We start from the raw sequence: 22,612 nt of genomic DNA, 5'->3' as shown, positions 1-22,612 counted from the left end.
TAGTTCTCACTTGACTTCCAGCTGGGTTGCAATCCCAGCCAGTGAAAGTCACCTCTGCCTCACAACAAAGTTAACCCCTTACATCTACATCACTACTGTCTTCTCCCTTCCCCAATGTCCTAACCACTTCCGTCTACTATTTGGACTCCTGGACCAGAGAAGGTGGCAGAAAGGGAGGATGCCCCCTCCAGCAGACACTCCTGACAGCCAACACGTTCTAAGCTGCACACCTTCCACTCACACACCAGAACACGCCAGACACACACGGGAAGAAAGGCAGCAAGGTTTGGGGAGCACGCCAGAAGATAAGCCCCATTCCAGTTGTTCAGAAGCCATAGTATTTTATATGACTGCGTGTTACTAGCCCAGAGATTACACATTCACAGGAGATTTTGATGCAAAGTGAGAAACTGAACCTTGGTGACTCAGGGCATCATGGAGTAAAATTATACCTCAGTGACAACAGCAGGCATATCACAGTGGGGTTTTAGGGCCTGCTCTGCATATTGTAGAAACTTGAATACAGCTATCGCATCTTAATATATTCCAGCTTGAAATGAAGCACTTTTCCAAGGCATGCCAACTCATACGTTTATGGACAAATTAACTAAAGTCAAAAGTAATCAGCCCAGTTGGAATCACTTTCCAGGAGCTTTCTCAAGAAGCAAGGCTGAGGAGCCTGCAAATAAGCGCCATAAATTCATATACGATGCAAGGTAATGCAAGTGTTAGAAACCAACAGAGCAAGCCAAGAACCTTGCATCATCATCTGCCTCTGAGGTCAATATGACCTTTGGCAAGTTGTTTAAACCTGAACCTCAACTTGCCTACTTAAAAGAGGATGGTAATGATATATACCCATTTAGCTGAAACATCAAGAACTAACCATGGAAGAAGTTGCCTGTAAGAACTGCACAGATTCATTAAACAGAATGTTCAACAGACAATAAAAGACAAAGGTTTACCTTGGAGTTAAATCTTTAGCAGAAGCACCCAGTACTTTCTTCTCAGGAAGCATACCTACAAAGAGCAGAGAGTCATTAAAATATTTGCTGTTACTCTTGCTTCATAGAAACCATAATCAGAGATGTTTTGGGGGGTTTTTTTTGTTTTTTTTTTTGTTTTTGTTTTTTTGGTTTTTTTAAATTGAATGTTCTAAATACCCCTCCACAATATTTAGTGGCTTTATTTCCACAGGCAGCCAGAAGTATCCGTGTACTTTTTAAATTTTGTTTTTATTCAGCACTTTGTCTTGGCAAGCAGGCTCCTAGAACATGAAGTTCTACTTCAGAAATAAAGAGTTCCATATACCACAGAACGTGTGCATGCAGCCCTTCTGGTACATGTAGCTTGGTCTCAGTTTCATCTGTTACTAACTTGTGCTTTCACACTTTGTGATAGTGAAGCATGGAAAAAAGGTTATCTGAATGAATTTCCTTTAACAGAGCTATTTGTTTATACAATTCAGATGAACAAATTCAGTTTGGGACATCTGGTCTAACCTAATTCACAACTAAAATTTCACATCAGTCAGTGAAGCAAAGATATCAGCCTTAATCTCTCTACTTCGCACTTTGCTATGAATTTTTACAGAATTCAGCTACTCACTTTAATTATTAAACAACATGAAACAGTCTGAAAAAGCCTTTGCTGGGAGGCAACACTTGGTCAGTCTTTGAAAACGTCAACTGTACTAATCTCTGGCCTAACAGAAACTGAACATACTTGGCAAAAACTTAAGCAGAGACGACAGATAAAAGCAACTGCAATACTTCATCAATTTTAACACAAAGAAGTTATATAGAATCATGATGGAGAAAGCTGCACAGACTGAAATATAGCATGATTTGTAACACCACATGAACAGCAGGAGTTTTCCTGGACAACAGTTAGGTAGAGCTCTAAGATAACAGTTGGTAAGTGCTGGTTTCAAGCCCATTCAAAGGCAAAGCTTGAAAACCTGAAATGGCTATGCATAAAATAATTAACATATGAATTCTCAGTTACCTAGATAATTATCTTCTAAATGTCAGTAATTTTTGTAGTTTGACTACAAGCTTAAACACAGTAATTGAGTGGCTCCACCATGTGGGAAGTAGATAAAAAGAAAGAGAGCCACTCTGGTCTAATCCAATCTGTCAAAACTATTTGATCATCCAGATGGGGGAATTAACCCAAAGCAATTAAAACTCACTGGAATTACTTATTCTTTGATCCTTAATTACCCCTAAGCACACACCATCTGCAGCTGCCAAGGAAGCTAAATGGCAGAGCAGTCAGATCATTGCAACAGAAAACCAATCACCTAATGATAAAAGCCTTCTCAAAGGCTAAGCCTTTCCTGAGGACATATATCATATGCTTAGGTTGGCCTCCATAGATAAGAGGAATTCATGGTCATACATGCTCCTGTTTGCTTTTGCAGGTCAACAGAAATATATGAACAACCATAGTAAAATAGAATGTTCTGGCAAACCAAGATACTTATGAGTTATTCTGAAATACTATAAGATGCCATGTGAAAACAAGAAGTCACATTGCAATAAAAAGACAACAATTCAGGTGATTAATGAACCAATTAAGGAAAGTGCTCTACCAGTCATGGTGGTCATAAATAAAAGCTGCTGGTGAAGCCAAAAGCTGATGGCAGGCATGAAACGAAAGAGTTTAAGGTGATGAGGAGTTTAAGGTGAAGGAGTTTAAGGATGAACAGCAGAATTACAACTCTGCATCTCACAAGAGCAAACTTCAGCTTGTTCCGCGAACTGCTTTGCAGAATCCCATGGGATAGCAAGGCTAGTGATAGAGTTTCTCACATTATCCTCATAGCCGCATTGGGGAGAGCTGGCTTTGATAGGTGGATTACAATCGGGATAGAAAATTAATAGGACGTCCAGTCACAAAAGGTTGATCAACAGTACGAAGTCCAACTGGTGGCTAGTTACAGCTGGTATTCCCCAGGGAACAGGGAATGCCGATACTGTTCAATACCGTCATCAGTATCCTGAAGGGTACACACTGTCCCACTGTCAGGAAGTACGTGAGCAATAACAAATCACAGGAAGCAGTCAAAACACGACAGGTTATGGCTACCATTCAAAGAGACCCAGACAGACTGAAGAAATGGGCTGACAAAAGCTCCATGAAGCTCAAAAGCAAATGCAAAATTTTGCACCCGGGGAAAAAAAAAAAAAAAGGTAAATCTGATGCAACAAAACAAGCGAGGGGCCTGACTGGATAGAAAGGAGCTTTGCAGAAAACCTTCCAGGGACTTAGTAGATAAGCCAAACTTGGACAGATACTGCATCCTTGTGGTGATGAAGGCCAAATTTATCCTGGGCAAGAGTGTAGCAATCAGTTCAAGGGAAGTGATTCTTCCTCTCTGTTCAGCATTTGTGAGACCACATCTGGAGTACTGTGTCAAGTGTTGGCTCCCCAGTGCAGGACAGACATTGATATACCAGGTCAAGTCCAGGGAAAGGCCACCAAGATGGTCAGCAGCTGGAGCACAGGATGAAAGGAGGCTGAGGGAACTGTGTTTGTTCAGCCTGCAGAAGAAAAGGCTAAGGGGGAAATCCAACTGCAGTCTTCAACTACCTAAAGAGAAGGGGGTGGGAGAGAAGGAAGTATAGAGAAGATAGCCAGACTCTTCTCAGAGGGGCACAGCAGAAGGACAAGAGGCAATAGACAAGTAGCAGTGAAAATTCTGGTTATGTACATGGGAAATAAAAAGCCAAAACAACAAAAGAAAAACCAAAATACCACACCTCTTCCCTTCCCATGAGGGTGGGGTTGCTCATGAGCCATCTAGTGTAGTATCGAAGTTCACCCTGCTTTGAGCAGGAGACTGGACCAAACAAGCTCCAGATGTTCTTTGCAATCTAAATTACTTTAGGATGCTCTGAAAGCTTTCTGTACCTATTGTTTTCTTTGTTCTTAGAAGGCCCAGAACAAGCTTGACCCATATTTGTAAACTCCAAATATTACTAAGAAAAATAGGAACGCTTATATTACTTACGCTACAGAATTCCAGCTGGTTGAACCTCAAGATTTCACTTTCTGTACTTGAAACTCTAGCTCAAACTCTCCTCCCATCACCCTTTTCCACACCATAAGTTTTTTCAAGGGCTGATGTGCACATACTCAAACACCAACTTGTTTTCAGAGGGTGCAACTGCCCAAGTCACTTTTTTTACTATTAATATTACAAAAATCATCATCATATTAGTTTGGGTGAAAGAGAAATTCAATTTAGCTCAAAAGTGCAAGGCTGAAAAGATCATTTTTAAAATACGTCTTTGATACATATTTGTTCTCAAACAAATAAGAAGTTTTCAGGCATGCTTTGGTAATGGCAGCGTTTTGAAATTTTGATGTCTTTTGTTTGAAACTCAAGTATGAACAGATGTTGAAGAGCACATTAGGCTACACCCACGCTGATTGTTATCACTAGCAATATATTCTGAAAACATCAGCTTTAATTGCCCCTAGCGTTACATACAATTGATGCTCACAAAAATCAAGAATACATTTAAGTTGATTGATCTGAGCACACTAGAAATACAATTATTATTTATACACTTTAGATTAGTAAGACAAAAATGTCTTCAGTAGTGCCAACAACTTCCAAAAAAATCAGAGCCCATGCCATAGGCTTCTCTTGCCCATTTTCAGACAGCAATGCTTACTTCTAGACTCATTTTGACTTAAAATTACAAGAGCTAAGCACTGAGATGCAACAACTGAATATGAAAAACCTCATGGCAGGTAACCTCAGGAACTGACCTCTCCTATTTTGGAAAAAGTCTCGCCAAACAGGTAAACTTAATACAACAAGCAAACATCAGTATTTTGGCGATTTAATTGGAAACTACCATCAGAATCATTTCCTATGTCTCCTTACAAGTCACATAATCTGGACAAGAAAAGTTATTGCTAGGAGCCGGAGGGGAAGCAAGACAGAAGACAGAGGGAACATCACTTATTTCTCTTTACCTGGATCCACTGTGAATATGAAAGATGCAGAGGAAAGCTCTGCACAGCTAGACAAGCACAAAAAGTAAGGAATTCATGAACCAAAATAACCAAGAGGAGAAGAACATTGAAATAGATGGTAAAATTAGTCTTCTACTAGAATACAAAATATTTATGGTGTATTTAATGACTACTAGCTGCTAGTGATATCATTCTGATAAGAGTAAATCAGAGTTTGTTTTCTAATTCTCCCTATCCTTCAAAGCAAGATTAACAGGTTCCAACAACTTGTTTGTTGCTGAAGAAAAAAAAAAAAAGTCAGGGGGCAGACCCTGTCAAAGTTCAACGTAACATCTTATAAGACTATAGAGCAAAATAGGAACAAATAAAATCAATCTTGCTTACTTTTATATGGTGTATGTTTAACTTCTTGTGTAGCTCAATGCTTGTGCATACTAAAAAGTGAACTGCCTTTTAGAAGTCAAATACAGTATTCACAGAACACAAAGGGAGGGCAAGGAAGAAAGCATGAGAAAGAAGAAAACAAATGGGAACTCAAATTCACCAGAGAAACCATGAACAAGTTATCCTCTCCCCACTGTGCCTGGACTTGCTGGGACACCACCCTAAGCACTCCTCTGGCTTCACCTTAAGCCATGTCTAGGTTTCTGCTCTTCCTGCCACTCCAGAATTTGAATGCTCTAGACTCCTTTTCCAAAGTTTCAGCCCAGACTTTTCCTTGACCCATTTCACCTGTCCCCTTTCATGCCAACAGGTCAGCCTTGAGTTCAAATTGTATTATTTCCCTTCGCAGGTGTTAATCTTATTTGCTCCACCAATATCCTCCCCATCACACCTCATTTGATGGGACTTCATAAGCCTTATTATTTTAGAAAGCCTCTTATACTAATGTGACTAATCAGTCTGTAACATTTTCCTAAAAGCATTAAAATCAAATGCATAGTTCTTGATCACTAGCAACCAAAGCTACACTCGAGGAAGGGCTCAGTGAAGGCTTGAATGCTTCCCCATCTCTACAAGGACTACCGTCAACCTCCTGATACATTCACAGGACCGTACTTGCTTCTCTTCAGCCCAGTCATTCTCACAGTTACATCTCAGGTAGTTCAGTCATACTGTGATCAGCTAATTCACCTCCATTTCAACTCGTTTCCCAGTGATGGCCTTCCAGCCTTTAGTAGAGACTTATTAATTTTAAGTGTACCCCAAGATCTTGTATTTTCTGTGCTACTCCAGCCCCATGGCCACCTAGCTTTTCTGATATAGAGGAGGATCAAAAAGCCTGGCAATTTTGTAGTGGCAGATTTCATGGCACACAGTAATTTGTGACCTATCTTGTCCAACTCAAGCAGAAAGCTTGTGTGTCTCGTACCTCCCTTATCTATACTACTCTACTACAGTCTTAGAACACTTTTAAACACTGAATTCACAATACCTGACTAGGATTTTGCCTCCTGTAATTTCCACAGATCACTAGAGCCTCAACATCAGATTCAAATATAAAGACAGACAGAAGTCTGGATAAACACTGCTCATTCGATAATATTAAAGTAAGTTTAAGATTTAGTCCCCATCTCACTCCAGGTGAATACTTACCATTAAGCTGTTTCTTCTCTTCAGATAGAGTAGAAGAAATCTCTACAAGCATTGAGAAAAAACAACGAGCACGACAGTAAGAAGTTACGGCACAGTACTTGCACACATCTTGCTAAAGAATTAAGCCAAAGTAAGGATCCCCAAATAAACCTTCCAAAACATTAACAGATTGACCAGGACACTTCAGATATCAAGAAGTCACACATAAATGCAGCACTGATTACCATTTCAAAAGATTATGTGTAAGTAAAAAAATACTATGTTAAAAATGCCCAAAGTTGCACAGCACTGAAAGGTAGGAAACACAAGAACTCTGGTACTTCAAAACAAATATCACAGATTACCTTGTGCAATTATAAACTTCATAGCTAAGCAGCTCGTTAAAAAAAGCTGTCAGACTTTCGATGACACTTGTCTCATGACAACACAGAGTAGACACTGAATCTGACCGACCCAATCCTTGGCAATCTAAACCCAATTCTTGGCAGAAACCCAGGAAAAAGAAAATCTTCCTATAAGCTCCTTCTGTCAAATGGTTTTATTTGACAAGTTATTATCCGAGTTTTTCATTAAATCTACAGTATGCTGCAACTACTCCAAACAAACAAATACTAGCAGAAAAAACAGAAGATAAAGACCAAGCAGATAAATTACATAGTGTCAATTCATATATAAGGTGCCTTTCCCCTTGAGTTGAGCACTGCACCTCTCAGCCACATATCCTTCTGCTTATAGCAAATCTGTGAGGAAACTAGTCCTCTGGATGTACCCAAGCCCCTTTCTGCCTTCTCTACATTGCACGTCTCACAATGTCCCAATATGAAGGCCCATTTTATATTCTCTTTTATGGGAGCCACGTTTGGGGAAGTGGGAGAAACCAATGTGTTCTTCCTGCTCCCTTTTATGAAAACCAAAATGTGAATGTTTCTCCCCTGTTCTTCTAAATCCCTCCCAGTGCTCTGCATCACAGCAGCCAGTGTTAGAAGAAAAATGCCATTGTGAGAGAAGTGAAGGAAAGGCTCCTGGAACAAAGCACCAAGCATACAGTATTGCAAACTGACTTCAGAGCTGACCAAGAATTGCCTTCATCACAGGCTTTCATGTTGTGCCACTATAAGATAAAAACAAAACACTCCACAAGATGAATGGGACAGTTCACCCAAAATTTTTGGCTGAGGCTGTATTTGTCTGTGTATTCTGCTATACAGCACTTCAAGCTTTCTCCCAGGATAGGCAAGTCATTCACAAAAACTTGTTTCCGATTAAAGGTAGTTTTTTGTGTACAAAAGTCTACTCTCATTTCACTACATTTTAACACACTGCACTGAAATTGGTATTGCAATTTTAAGGGCAGTTTGAGGCATTTCCAAGACACAGCCCTACCTCTCTTCCTTGGATGACACCATAGCGCTCAGACTAATCTCACTGAATTAACAATAATACAACATTCATTCCAACTCCCAAGTTATGTTACCACTGAAGTAACATAGGGACATATGCTAAGATGTGCCTATGAGAAACATTAGTGGTATTAAAAGATACCAGACAACAAACTAATGCCCATGCTAGTGTTTACAGCTAAGTACCCTGACGGGAAAGCAAGCAGTTTAATGCTGTACAGGTTTGCTGAGGGAGATACTGAAATAATCTCTTACATGCCTGGGTACTGCTGTAGTTGCTGCACTGGCCTTCTCAGCAAGTACAAACACTACCACGTTTCAGTGCACAGCTCCACTGCTCTGTAACATCACAGAAGGGACACATCAGAAATTCCCATTAGTCACTACCATACCATCAAGCAGCATTCCCAAAATACAAGTTGACAAAACATTAACTATCTGTCCTGGTTTCAACTGGGATAGCGTTAATTTTCTTTATAGTGACTGGTATGGGGCTATGTTTTGGATTTGTGCTGAAAACAGTGTTGATAATACAGAGATGTTTTAGTCGTTGCTGCACTAGTCAAGGACTTCTCAGCTTCCCATGCTCTGCCAGGTGCACAAGGAGTTGGGAGGGGACACAGCTGGGACAGCTGACCCCAAGTGACCAAAGGGCTATTCCATACCATATGACGTCATGCTCAGTATATAAAGCTGGGGAAGAAGAAGGAAGGGGGGACATTTGGAGTGATGGTGTTTGTCTTCCCAAGTAACCGTTAGGCGTGATGGATCCCTGCTTTCCTGGAGATGGCTGAACACCCACCTGCCCATGGGAAGTGGTGGGTTAATTCCTTGTTTTGCTTTGCTTGCGTGAGTGGCTTTTGCTTTCCCTATTAAACTGTCTTTATCTCAACCCCCGAGTTTTCTCACTTTTACTCTTCTGATTCTCTCCCCCATCCCACCAGGGGGGAGTGAGCGAGCGGCTGTGTGGGGCTTAGTTGCTGACTGGGGCTAAACCACGACACTATCATCATCATCTTCAAAAGACTCTTCTTTCTTAAAAGAAAACCCTGGAGTACGCAAGGACAAACTTCAGCTTCCTTAAACAGTTCAGTGAGCAAATAATTGTGCAACCTTCCAAAAAAACCACCAGAACCCAGGAAACAAAGCTAAACAACCACAAATATTCCCGCAGTGCCCCAACAAATCTACACCTGCTTTACTTGCACTGTATTGAGACTGAACCAAACAGCAAGTACTGATACTTGCCCTACTGTCAAAAACTAACCCTCTGCCACAAAAAGAAAGCAATTTATACCGTACTTTGAAGGCCTGTCTTTCCTCTGTACTTATGGGCCTATTTAATCCTATATTCAAAATGATGCATCTTAACTCTGTATTTTATTCTTCCATTTTCAAATGCAAACTTTGCTGAATATGGTCTTCTGGAAGGACACAAGACAAGAATTACTGCTGGCTGACAGTGAAGTTAGTCAACTGCATTTTTGATAATTCACTATCCAAAAGAGGAGGATACACAGCCTACCAGGAATCAAAGTAAACTTTGAGAATTTTACAATGAAGAATTTCAGCAAATCCAGTCTAATCAGTTTTATTCTTAATTAATGAAGTTACATTTTCTCAAGCCTGAAATGGCCAAAAGGGTCACAGGCAACAGAACTATTTTTTACGTAGCTGGCAACCTTTATCCTGCAAATTTTACTATAGCAAAATGGATAGAGCAGTCCTATTACAAAGGAAAGCAGAAGAAAAAGTGAACAGCAGAAAATGGACTGTCATAGCTGGCAGGGGCAAAGACGCATTTGTTTTTTACTGACTGGCTGTCAAAAGAATTCCTTCCAGTTGCAGAAAAGTTAGATTAATTAAATCAGCAAAAGTCAGGTTTACTTTTAAATTTCTAACTCAGCTGACAAAGTAGCAGTAACTTATCTGTAACACCTCAACTCCATGAAGCAGTTACGCTGTCGAGGTTTCTTCATACTTTGCAGCATTTACCTTAAGAGCTGCACACTGGAATTAGCTACCTAGCAACATGGGGATGTAAAATACTATTCCCCTTCATGTATAGAACAAACTCAACCTAAGTGCTAGGCAACGTGATCTAAGCACTAAGCAACTATGCAGTGCACCTTGTCAGAAGTGGAAGAGCTACAAGAGATGGCTGAATTTGTGAACTAAAGGATGCCACAGAATTTGAAAAAAAACAGTTGCAAACATTAATTCTTTCATCTTTTCACTGCAGTTTTGCTAAGGGTCAATATTCAGTAATAGCGTCTGCTTCCTAGGTATAGGAAATTTTAGCTGTGGCCTACAAACCAAAACCAATACCAAAGATTAAAGTCTCTGGAAACAATCACCAGCCTTTTAAGACAATATACTACATCTCTTGCTGTCCTGGCTCAGAGGAGTCTGTTGTACCAGCAAAGTTTTCTACAAGTAAATTCAAACTAAAGGACCCAATAAAGTGTTCTGGTCATAAAGTATATTCAAATATCTTAATACATATGCAACTTGCCAGACCTATGTCTGGTGCTGAAATCACCAGATTGAAAATACTGACTTTTATTTCAAGATGAGAGCGCGCTGCCTACAACAGTTTGTCCCCTGAGATCAGAAGAAGAAAGAGGGATCTTGGGGGGGGGGGGGGGGGGGGGGGGGGAGATGTTTCTGTATAGATATGCACATAACACACACGTCAGTTTTCTGATGACTAAAAACAAAAGGGGAAATGTAGCAGTACATTACTTATAAAAGTCTTCATGCATAAAATAGTTTCCCGTTCAGGTATCTGCTGTAAAAAGACTGAATACATATAACAGCCTTCATCTCTATGCAAGAATAGAGACTCTCCTCATAAATATGATGATTTAGGATTTCTCATAATTTCTAGACAACTTTGGAATAAAGCATAATAGAAATTATTTCATTCTTAAAACCCTCACCTTTTGGAGCAGCGATAGGCTTGACAGCCATTCTCCCAACAAGACATTCCTTCAGCATCGATTCATAATTGACCCAACGATGAACCTATATTAACAAAATTGGTTTTCACAAAATTTGTAATTCTTACTATGTTGTTCTATGCACTGAAATAGAAAAGTTCATTTTTGCACAGTGGCTAATGTAATTCATTTAGCAGATTTTTTTTTTTAACACAGACACTCATTATTGCATCGTTCAGTACTTATCTTTACTTCTATTACAGATAGCATGTAATTAAATGAAAAAATAGCACCATGAGAATCAATAGTTTCATTTACTCATTTTATGTTTTGCAGTATCTGAACATCATAACGTTGAGCTACAGAAAATATTTCAGAAGAGCATTTTTATGATGCATGCTACACAATTAACCGAATAAAGACCTTGTCTTTGCCACAACAGTAATTAGTCTTGTTTAGATACAAGTGAAGGGAGAAGGGATGAAGGAAACAAAGATAAGGAATAGTAGTTTAGACACATAAACACTTCCTACCAAGTTGGTGTATTTCTGTTTGTTTCTGTCTTACTATCACTGAATTATTTGGAAATTACCTATTTTAGAAAGTCAATTAAATGAAGAAAAAGCAGTAGCTTTACAGAACAGAACTGGAGAACTTGCAGAGGAAATGGATGGTAGAAAAGCCAATTCTGATAGGGCATCCAGGATAACATCACAAGAAGAGAAAAGGAAATGAAGTGCTGCATGACAAATTTGAATGGTATGTAGAGATTTAAAAATAAAAACTTTAAACTGGAGAAGCTAAGGAGACAAGATAAAGAATCCCATCTACAAGTTGTAGTTTCCTCATATACAGATAACAGAAAAAAATGAAGGATTTTGAATGACAGTTTTTCCAGAAATTTGAGAAACACTAGCAACCTACCAAACTCTTAAAGAGATCAGTATCTGACAGATACAGAATGCTAAAGCAGAGGGGATAACAACAGAAATGCCTCCAGAACAGGAAAGACATCAGCCAGAACAAAAATGTGAACAGCATATTTTAAGGATCTGAACACTGCTTTCCACTCCCATGACAAAACAAACTAAAAAAAAAAAAAAAAAGTAGCATGAATGTATCTGAACTTAGTAACAACTTGAGGGGCTTCCTGAATATTCCTAACGTCAAGACTCCCGTTTCCAAGTACATCATACAATACTTGACAGTGATCCAGCTACAGAATTCCAGTCCACAACTTGATACTGGATGAACTTCTAGGAGAGAAACTCCAAATTTCTTGAAACCAGAGAATTATACCCAAATCCAACACTTCATTTGTGAAAGGATTAACCAAAGATAAACTTAAAGTTAAAACATCATCACTTCTTTATTTACATTCATTGTTAAAAACATTTCCCAGATAAATGCATAACATACTGTGGTGCACAAACTGTAAAGGAATAACAGATTTCTTTTCAGAAACAGAGGAGATTTCCTTTCTGCTCTTTCCCAGTTTCTCAGACAAACCTTGTAAGCCAAGGAGACTCAAAGAATGCCTGTTTCTAAAAAATACCAACTCAGTGAATCATCTTTTATAGCACCAGATTCCTTACAAGTACACCCATTCTACAGACTCTTCATTTTCCGAGTCTTTCAAAACATTTAAAGTAGTGATAAACAGAGACCAACTGTCATCTTGTGATTTGTTCACAATCAGTTAATAGCAGCCCTAGCGTTTTTTCTTAGTACTTTGTTCGCCGATAGTGCAGCGGCCAAGTTAATAGACAATAGAATACTACAAGCATTTTTCAAAAAGTGAAAGTTCTGAGAAGAAAATGCCTCTCAAACAACAGCAATTAAGTCTTTGTAGTAATTTATTAAGAAGGTGGTATCTCAAGTTGTTGCTAGCTTTATTGCTATTTCTGCTAAAAAATTAATTTAATAAAATGGTCAAATTGAAGCATCATTGCAACAACACAAAGTCACATTTTCATTATTGTCTTTTGGTACGAAGTTTAAACTACATGCCTCTTTCAGCACACATAAGTGCCATTCTGAGCAGTAACCCATTGCCTTTTCTTAGACCTGAAAAAGTTCAAATCACTATTTCCACTGGAATGCCCTAAAAATAATCAGAACACACACATTTTTCAAAATACCTTTCAGTGAGCAAGTATCATTTGCTGGCAGTCGTTCTCACCTGATCAAAGAGATCTGTACCATCAGCTCCTGCTGCTTTCATTAGTTCATCCTCACCACCAGGATGATATTCCATGTATGGTGTGACATTATATACAAATCCTGCAGAAAATGGAATAAAGAAATGTGAGCAGCATTTCTACAACCACTCCTATCTACAAAACCAGCCAAAAGGTTAGTGCATATTAAACGGCATAATGGCAAACAGTAGACATGACTGGAACAAACAGTATGACTTTCCAAAAACAGAAACGTAAGTTACACAATTGTATAGAGCACAAAGACGTATCTTATTATATAGAGAGGCCAATCCTACAATGCCATACCACTTGTCCCAGTGAACATCTGGAGATACCTGCAGGATTAAGACTTTAACAAAATAAACCCTTGAAGTTGAACGTGATGTATCCTAGCTAGGGGGTAAAAGAACCAGAGACTGTTTTAAACAGAGACATAAAATTGAGCCAGTTAGCACACAGAATTGTTTTCACTCTCCCTTCCAATTAAGTTACTCCTAAAGTGCAGTCATAGTTGCTTCCCTACCACCCATCACCTATGCAATAAAATGCCTACGGGAATGAACTGTCTCCCATAAGGAAAAACTGCTACCATCAGCAACAAAATTTCCATTCTCCAGATTCAGCAATATAAAAACCTAAACATAGCCTAGGCTCATTAAAGGCTTACAACTCTGGTACCAAATTTGTCCCAGTAAAAGGGGTCAGCATTCTTTCTACACAAGTACTATTCTTAGCATTTCCAGGGAGATAAAACAATGCTTCGTCATAGGTCTGAAATGTTAAAATCTAATTATTGTTGCTAAGCAACCAGAGTAATTAGAGGCTGAAGAATGCAGCTATAAACAGATTTAACTACAGACATATTGCTGCTTAGAGGACTATTGCAGGCCTACCTAGCAGAACATTTAAAGATACGTAACGTTATCAAAACAGGAAGTAACCAGAAGCAGAACTGTGCCGGTGCTTTCGTAAGAAGCTTTTAACACATTAATAGGTGTATATTAATTACTTCAGAAGGAGAAGTAGGCATTCAGCACTGGGCCGGGAGAGACATACTTGGGACAATCCTAGTTGGTAAGAACAACCATCCCAGACAACAAAGGAAGGATCTTTGCATATTTTACTGACCTGATCTTCTGATGGATGTATCCACCATGCCATCTTGCGTGCAGCACTGATTACTGCACACAAGAAAATGTAAGTAAATATCTACATAGTTAGGACTGCCTGAATATTAGCCAAATGTTCAATTTACCATCAAACTTGCAGGAGCAAAAGAAATCTCATATATATATCCCTCACAGTTTTTTTAACTCCCCTGACATCCCACTTTATATATTTGTGGCCTATATGACAGCTTTCTTTGACAATCACCATTCTGGTCTTTGAACAAAGATAGCTCCTAATCTTCTTCTACTTCACATTCCTCTCATCAATTTCTGCTCTTTTGTATAGAGCTAGTCTAACTACCAACGCAAAGACTTAATTTAGCTTTTCCATAATGGTGTTATTTTACTACCTGTCCACATATCAGGTCTACAGATAATCTACCAGGATTCTCAGTTATGCTGGTTTTTTTCATCAGTAGTTCTAGAACAAAGAAGAGGCTGAGATGGGAAAACTTAAGGACAGATACAGAAGCAGCATGATGGAGTTCTTGTAAAAACAAACCTCAGAGATGCAATCGAGGGGGAAAAAAAAGAGGTTAAAACCAAAACAGAAATGTTTCTAAGCAGTGATTCTGTCTGCAGTAGTAGATGTCCCTTTTTGTGAAAGAAAAAAAGAACAGATCTCCACAGTGAGTAAGCTTTCTTTAGCTCTCCTCCCACTATAGTTTTGCTAGTATGTCCAAGAGCAGCACACAGAGCATTAACAATCCTATTATTTTGTTCAAAAGCCAGTACTGAATGACATTTTACCCTTAGTTTCACTCTCATCCCCTTTAAGACCCAACAAAAACACAGTTGCCCTCATAAAGAAATTCTTAACTTTCACCACTAACATGAAGCACTCTTCCTACAGAAAGGTCACAGTAGCGACTCTGATCTTCTTAATCTATCTTCATAGGAAGTGCTGTTGTCTCATAACAAATTTAAGGCGATATTAATGTAGTTTAGCTTCCAAATAATTAAACTAGAGAGTAAACTTTTTACTCCTTTCTGTAAGACAACTAGGAACTTCATCTTCAGCACAGAAAATACTCTTCTAGCCAGGACTATTGCTACAAACCACCTTTCGCACACTGTTAACTTATAACATATAATACTTTCAACTTTTGAGCTAAAATTTCATAAAACTAATAACATAAATAGAATGGCTCAGTTACCACAGATATTTGTTATGCTGGACACGGATCCCAACTGCTCTGTGTGGCAACTGTCATTTGCCTTACTAAATTTTATGAAGGCAAACTGTCATTTGCGTTACTAAATTTTATGAATTATGTATTTAATACATGAGCTTACACACTTATTTCCCAAAGACCATTCTACAGATTTAAGTAACATTTTTAATATTTGTATGTCGCTAGATGCTTTAAAGCAACCCCTAAAAATATTCAACTGCTAAGGATAATAAACTCTCCAAGACTGAGGAGTGTAAGTACATGTCAGCATTTTCAGTACCTTATTCTTGCTAAGCCCTTGTTGTTTGAGGCACCACTTACGATCTTGTGTTTTGTTATTTTCACATGCAAACGTAAAATAGGGGTAAAATATGCCCAGTTGGAAGACTTCTTAAGAAAGGCTTGAAAGTAAAGAAAAGCTTTGTTACATAAGATCTCTAACTTGAACAAAGATGTGTCCTATTATGTCAAAATTACACCTGGCCTAAACATAGATGGCACCATTTGTTTTGGGATGCGGCTTTTTTGTTGTTGTTTGATTGCATTTTGTTGCTTCTTCTTTAAGTACAGAAGAGCAAGGCTAGACAAAAAAAAAAAAGCCAAAGCCACATCACAGCAACCAACCTCTTATACATATCCAGCAGTCCTCCTTTTTGTTGTGCTTAGCAAGCTCATCTTCAGTCACTTCAATAAGCCTCCCTTTTAAACCTGTAAAGTCCTTCCCACTTTTAGTTAGTCGAATCCAATCCATAAGACTCCTTCCTGGTTTTAAAGGTACCTGAAAAATAACAAATGTACAAACATTATTAACTCTAGAGGAAGAAAGAGCCATTCAATACACTTTTTTAAGCTCTCAAGAAGGACATGGGCAAAACAAGAAATAACACAACCTGTATTCTTCACTGATATTTGGGAGCCCTACTCAGCCGTAAGGCTGCTTAAGGAAGCTTCCTACGTAGTAACCCAGGCAAGGGAATTATTGAACATCAACAAACATATAGATGACTCTTCCCAAAGCAAAGTGCAGATACCAAGTCCTCCTGTGATGGTAAAAAGTTTTTAACAGCATCATTTGAGTTATGGCCTGGAAACCTACGAGCAACAAAGAGAGATTTGAAAATCATGGCTGGGTAGGACAAGGTAGGAAATTTCACCTTCACAGCATTCATAAAGACTTTCTGCAAGGCCTACAGCACCTGGAAATCTCACCCAGAGAAAGCCGAGGCCAAAGTCTTCTCGCTTACCAGGGATGTATTACCCATGGCCTGCCTGAAAGGCAGAGCAAAATCTTCAGGGTGTCCAGCATCTTCCTTTTTAACAGCACCACAGACTGGGAACCCCTTTGATCCAAACTCTCACAGCAGGGAGCAGGATTAAAGAAACCCGATCTTACAGAACCACAGCAAAAACAGAAGTGAGAAAACTAAAGGGCACATAGACCCACATCACTTGATGCTATTTTAGTCTGAGGACGAGTTGGCTTTCCAACTGAGGTCTGCAGACACCAAGTGCTCCCAAAACCACTCCAGAGATGAAGGCCCATAAAGCGCACGCTGCGCGCACTAACTTCACGCTGAAAGTCCCCCTCTCTGCACAGGAGGAACCCCGAGACAGGCCGGGAGGGCAGAGCAGGAAGCGCTGCCATCACACCTTCTATAACGAGAAGTACGAAGTATTTTTCAGCGACGCAGCAGAGCCAGCCCGTCGTCCGGGGGCTCTGGCACGGCCGCCGCGTCCCCTCGCCGGTTGCTGGAGTACGAGAGCTCCCGAGGGAAGCGGCCAGAGGCAACCCTGCCCAGCCGCAACCGGGAGCCGACCGGCAAACCGCAGCAGCTCCGCCCAGAGGGGCCAGGCCACGCAGCCAGCCGAAAAGAAGCGGGGGAGCCGCTGACCCCACCGGGCCGGTGCCTCGGCCCGCACCCCCGCCCCCCGAGCGACGGTCACCGACAGCCCCGCGGCCGGAGCATAAGCAGCCCCGCAGGGCCCCAGGCCGCGGTGCCGGGGAAGGCCCCAGCGCCGGCTGCGACTGACCCCCACCCCCGCGGCGGCAGCCGAGCTGTCCCTACCTTGGCGCGGCCGCCCGCAGCCACCCGCTGCTGGGAGCTGGGCGCAGGGAAGGCCTGCGGCGGCACGTTCAGCATCCTGCCGGCCCGGGCCGCGGCCTGCGCCCCGGCGGGCGGGCGGGCGGGCGGAGCGCTCCGGCACAGGGCGCAGGCGCGGCGGCGGGCGGGGCTCTGGCCTGGGCGGGGCTCGGGCGGGCTAGCGGCCTGGCGGTACCGGCCCCACCGTGTCGCTCGGGTTGTGTGTGTGGGGGTGTCCTCGGTGGCAGCCGCCTGGGACGAGACATCCCTGCTGCCGTCTCGGGCCTGGGGGGCCCCACTGCGGGGCGGGGCGGTGGCGGGCTCCCCCGGGGCAGCGCGGGGGTGTTTGGGAGAGAGCGGTGCGTACCGCGTAGGCCTTTCTGTCTCAGCCTGGGGAGCTGGTCTCCCCCTGCACTGAAGTTGGTTTTACGTCCAGGTCTCCCAGCGCCAGGTGTGGTGCTCCAGCCTGAAGGTTATAACGAGCACTGCTGCTACCCACGGTTTGAAGGTAAAATGGTGAGAACGGCTGTGTGTGAAGACCTGCTCCTTCCTCCATTCAGGCCCTCTGGGAGAAGGTGTGACAGGGGCAAGCACTCCAGGGGTGCTGGTGACATGCTGAGCTGGCCCAGCCCACAGCAACTCAGGCAAGGACAGGTTCAGGTATGTACACAAGCCATACCTGATACAGGCACTGGGGTTTGAATTAAAATTTTGGATCTTTTGTCACTTCAGGGGCTTTGGCCTGTATGATGATTGGTACCAAACTTTTCTTTGATTATCAAAAATAAACTCACAGTGGGCGTTTTTCTCATTTCTTGATGTCCACTTTACAAACAAAACTGATTGCTTCATACTATATTTATGTATAACAATACAGCTCATGTACATGAGAGAGCGTGAGTGACTTAAGGCAAACCCCTTCTTTAAAAGCAAAAGCCAGAGTAGAATTTGGACCCTTGTCTCCATCTGGAACACAGCTATACAGTTTCTCTTCCATGTTTGAAACTCTGTTGTAACAGCAGGCACATTAAAATACATAATGCAATGCTTCCTTGATATGCTTCCACATGGAAGCTACTAAATCACAATGAAAAAGCTTTCCTTGTGGCCTCAAACTTTGGGGAAGCCACATAACCATAGAGCACTTTAAAGCAAGGCACCCATTCTCTGCTCCTAAAATTGATGTCCAAGTTATGGTCTACAAAATACAGGACCTTAGATAAAAGATACTAATCAATACCTTCCCTGCCTAAAACAGTACACGAATAGAACAAAGGAAAAAGGCTCAGATAAAATTACAAAACATTTCCGTTTTATTAAGAATAACTTACATACAAATAAATTATCTTTAAAAATACTATAATACATTTTTTATATTAAGTTTAAATTAAGTCTTAGAAGTCACGTTGGCCTTCCCTGCAATCAGAAATCTGATTCTGTTCTTGAATCTTGTTCCAGTTCATCGTCATCATCTTCGCTATCCGAGTCTTCATAAAAGGAAATTGTAGCTTGAACTGGAAAGTTTTTCAGAAGTGCTTCAGCTTCCTGATATAAGTAATCATAGCACCTTGACTTGGGCCAAAATAGTCTGAAACAAGTATACAATAGGTTTGCTTATTGTTATTGCATATTCTACTTGGAGGCTGACAGACAAGAAACCGCAGTGAAATTCCGTTAAGACAAGCATGCTACAGAGTTTTTCCTCACATGCTCAATTGCTAAACTGCTTTCCACATTAAATAGAAAAAATATTCTCTAGATTCTGTATTTTTGTCTGAAAAGATAAAGATGCACTTAAAGTGCTAGTTTTGCAGCAAAACTACTCTAAAGCCCAAGATCCACTGCGTCTGGAACTTACCACTCCAGTACCTAATTAACAGTATTTCCTGGGGATCTGATCCAAATAATACTGCCCTCACTGGAACTATTCCTAGGGAATATAATGGGTGTCAATCAGGATCCCCAATATATTTGGATTAAATTAGTAGGTTTTGTTACTGAAGGTCCCCAACCTGGGTAGTTGTTTACAATGGCATGAGACAAATCTCAAAGTGAAAGGAATGATAAAGGTCTAGGGGGCTCAGACCTTGATATTTCACCCCTGTCTTTCCAAGAAGAATCATCTAACAGACTCCTTACAGAAGATGCCCTGTGGGTCTAGATTTTAGTCTGTGTTGTACCCAGAAATTAACATAGAAATTGCTGATAGTATTGTGGTTAGTAAGGGCTATCAGCTAGTGAGATAATATATTGCAATTAATATACTCCACAGTTCCTGTTCCTTTTCAGCTAGCATCCTCTTTTGGTTACAGTTTGGAAGTTGCTGGAAGAAACAGACAATAGAAGTCCCAAGAGCTAAGAGACTAGCACATTACATCATAATTAAATGCTGACTACAGATCATTTATAATAGAAATACATTAAGAAACAGAACTAGATGGTTTTCTAGGAATTACAAAAAGTGCTTTCTAGGCTACTGTTGAACAGAATGCTGCTTCCTTTGCGGCACAAAGTAACTGACACTTGTTTTATAACATCTCTCCATTCCCAGTGTTCCCTGTAGCATTCACTCATACCTAAGCACCAGAGCAGTCACAGAGAAGTCAGGGTCTGTGCAACTGCTTAGGTAGTCTGTGCATCAGTATTTGAAGGATCAGAGCCTAGATTTGGGAAAAAGGTGCATCTCGTCTGGAAGAACTACCTGTGCAATTACTTTAAGCACCTTGCAACACCTAGTAGAGTCTGAATACAGACTCTCCTGCAGATTGCACTGTAGTTATTTTCTTTATTTCCTTTTCAGAACGGACAGTGCAGATACTGTCATTATCTTCATCATTAGAGCAGGAGTTACACGAGTATTTTTCTCAGCAATGAAGAATTTTTCTTAGTCAGTCCATTCCCTCTCCTCCTGCCACTCTTTCCCATGTCCGCACCTGCCTCCTTGCACCGGGAGGACACTGGAGGTTTGCACAGCAAGGCAGCCCAGGAACTCCCCCCCTCCCGTTTTTAACCCTGGGCACACGCTTGAGTAGCAAGGTGCTTCAGCCAACTCCCCCACCACAAAAACCCCCACGTAACTGTGTAGCATGGCTTAAGTCCCATACCACAGAAGCGTGTCAACATCTCATCTTAAAGACCTGCTAAATCCACAAGCGCTGGCAATCATTTCCCCAAGGACCTGTCAGTTCAAAAGCACTTTAATGCTAAATCACTCCGAAGGCACTTTAATATCTACATAAAGATATGGGAGGGATTAAGAGGGGCGGGGGAGCCAGCGCTTGGCCACCCCGGCACGACACTGCCGAGCGAGGGACTCTTCCCTCCCGGTCGCGCAGCACCACGGGCCCCGGCGGCGAGGGGAACCGGGTGCCCGGCGCTCCCCCGCGGGAACCCGGCGCTCCCCCGCGGGAACCGCCGGCGGCCCGGCACAGCCGCTTACCTGACAGGGTGCGTGTACTGCGCCAGCTTTCGGGAGGCTTCCGCCAGCCCGCAGGGGCTGTGAGGCTGGGGAGGAGAGAGCAGAGATCAGCCCGCCGGCACGGCACCCGGCCCTCGGGGGGCCCCACGCCGAGCAGCCCCCGCCGCCGCTCCCTAGACGTTGCTAGGGCGATGCCGGCGGCCGCCGCTCCCCCGCGCCGCGCCCCACGCCGCGCCGCGCGTCCCACTCACCGCGGCGGGGCCGGTGCCGGTCCGCCGGCCCACCTCGCCCGGCGCGGGCACCCAGGGCCTCCAGAAGGGCGCGGAGCTGCGGCGCAAGGGCAGCACGGCTAAGGCAGGGCCGGGCCGCGCCCCGCAGCGGGAGGGGGAGAGGGGCGAGTACCCCTGCGGGGGCAGCGCCGGCGGGGGCGGGCGGGGGCAGGCGCGCCCCGTCCCTCCGCCCTCCATCCTCCGCCGCTCGCCTCGCCCTGCCCGCCCCGGGCCCGGAGGCTTTTATAGCCGGCGGCGGCCGCTGCGCGCCGCGGAGCCCACCTCCCCCGGCTGGTTTGCCAGCGCCATCGACAAACAGGCTCCGCGCGAAGGCGCCGCTGTGTAAACAGGGGGCGCGGACGCGTGCAAGCCCCAAATGGCCCGGGGGGGGATTTGGCAAGTCGGTGTTAATCGCACTCCAGCAGACACATGGCTGCTGCCGGGGGGGGAGGCCCTGTGGGAACGGAGCGGGGGGCGGCGGGCGCGGGGCGAGGCGAGGCGGCAGCGGGGACGTGCCCGGGCCGCCCTCCCGCCCCGGCGGCGGGGGTGAAGCCGCCGCAAGCGCGGCCTTTTGTTGTTAAAAACGTGTGTGTTGATCGCCTCCGGCGGCGAGGCGAGGCGTGTGGGAAGGGAGGGCCGCTGCGGCCCGCGCCGGGGCCGTAGCGCCCGCCGCTGCCCGCCTCCGAGCCGGCGGGAGCAGGGCTGGCTGAGAGCGGGAGCGCTTCCCGAGGAGCCCAGGCAGGGTGCGCAGGCACAGACAGAGGAATTTCACCCGGGGGGGGGGGGGGGGGGGAGAAAACGATGCTCCTTAGAGGGGTCCTTCTTTCATAACGCGTCACCCCCCGTTACGCTCCGTGACACGTTCCCCCTAACGTAACACTGCTTTCTTAGGTAGCACAGTGGCTTTTGGTTTATACGGTGTTCTTGATGTAAGGGCACGTGCCGCCTTTGCTGCTTTTTCACGTGGTCCCGATACTTCATTGCGCTGCCAGCATCAGATGCTGTCGCTACATGCGCAAGGTTTTATGCCAAACTCGTACCATTTGCAGGTTCCCCGGTACCAAGGGAGCTTATTTTTATTTCTTTTTTTTTTTCTTTCTTTCTTTCTGAGATTGCAATCACTGATGCATGTGAGGGGGAGAGAAACACCAGAGTGATCATATGTAAGGGCTAGTAACTAGTGATAATGTCCGCCCTGGGGAAGCTAGGAGGGTTGGTGGCATGGAGCTGCCCTAGACGCTGAAGGAGGGCTTCAAACCCAGGTAATTTCTTGGCCCATTAAAGACTCCCATTACCGAGGCCCCACAAAGACTGAGGCACTGTACTCTTTGAAATAATATTTTGCCTTTTTGAACGTAGCCATAAG

General features: G+C 43.1%; 2 protein-coding genes across 5 annotated transcripts in view; both read right to left on the bottom strand.

Moving 5' to 3' along the window:
• Positions 1-17,688, bottom strand: part of CYB5R4 (cytochrome b5 reductase 4) — a 41,522-nt gene extending 23,834 nt beyond the window's left edge. For 3 of the 4 annotated variants that reach the window (XR_012775196.1, XM_075498293.1, XM_075498295.1), the window contains exons 1-6: positions 17,545-17,688; positions 16,103-16,256; positions 13,116-13,216; positions 10,934-11,018; positions 6,592-6,633; positions 966-1,020 (exon numbers count right to left, since the gene is read on the bottom strand). Coding sequence is in view for 3 of the 4 variants with exons in the window: in XM_075498293.1 (XP_075354408.1) it covers positions 966-1,020; positions 6,592-6,633; positions 10,934-11,018; positions 13,116-13,216; positions 16,103-16,256; positions 17,545-17,619 (512 nt within the window). In the remaining variant the exon portion in view is untranslated. The remainder of the gene's footprint in view (positions 1-965; positions 1,021-6,591; positions 6,634-10,933; positions 11,019-13,115; positions 13,217-16,102; positions 16,257-17,544) is intronic. The other variant, XM_075498294.1, reaches the window with a different exon arrangement.
• Positions 17,689-18,855: 1,167 nt separating this feature from the next.
• Positions 18,856-21,943, bottom strand: RIPPLY2 (ripply transcriptional repressor 2). Its single transcript, XM_075498296.1, has 3 exons — positions 21,229-21,943; positions 20,999-21,063; positions 18,856-19,147 (listed from the first exon to the last, which is right to left on the bottom strand). The coding sequence occupies exons 1-3, from the start codon at positions 21,442-21,444 to the stop codon at positions 18,982-18,984; spliced, it is 447 nt and encodes a 148-aa protein (XP_075354411.1). The 5' UTR covers positions 21,445-21,943; the 3' UTR covers positions 18,856-18,981.
• Positions 21,944-22,612: the final 669 nt, after the last annotated feature.

This window comes from Mycteria americana, chromosome 3 (genome assembly GCF_035582795.1).
Source record: "Mycteria americana isolate JAX WOST 10 ecotype Jacksonville Zoo and Gardens chromosome 3, USCA_MyAme_1.0, whole genome shotgun sequence".
NCBI lineage: Eukaryota > Metazoa > Chordata > Aves > Ciconiiformes > Ciconiidae > Mycteria > Mycteria americana.
Note: the sequence above shows the minus strand (reverse complement) of the source record. Positions and strands in the feature narration are given on the sequence as shown.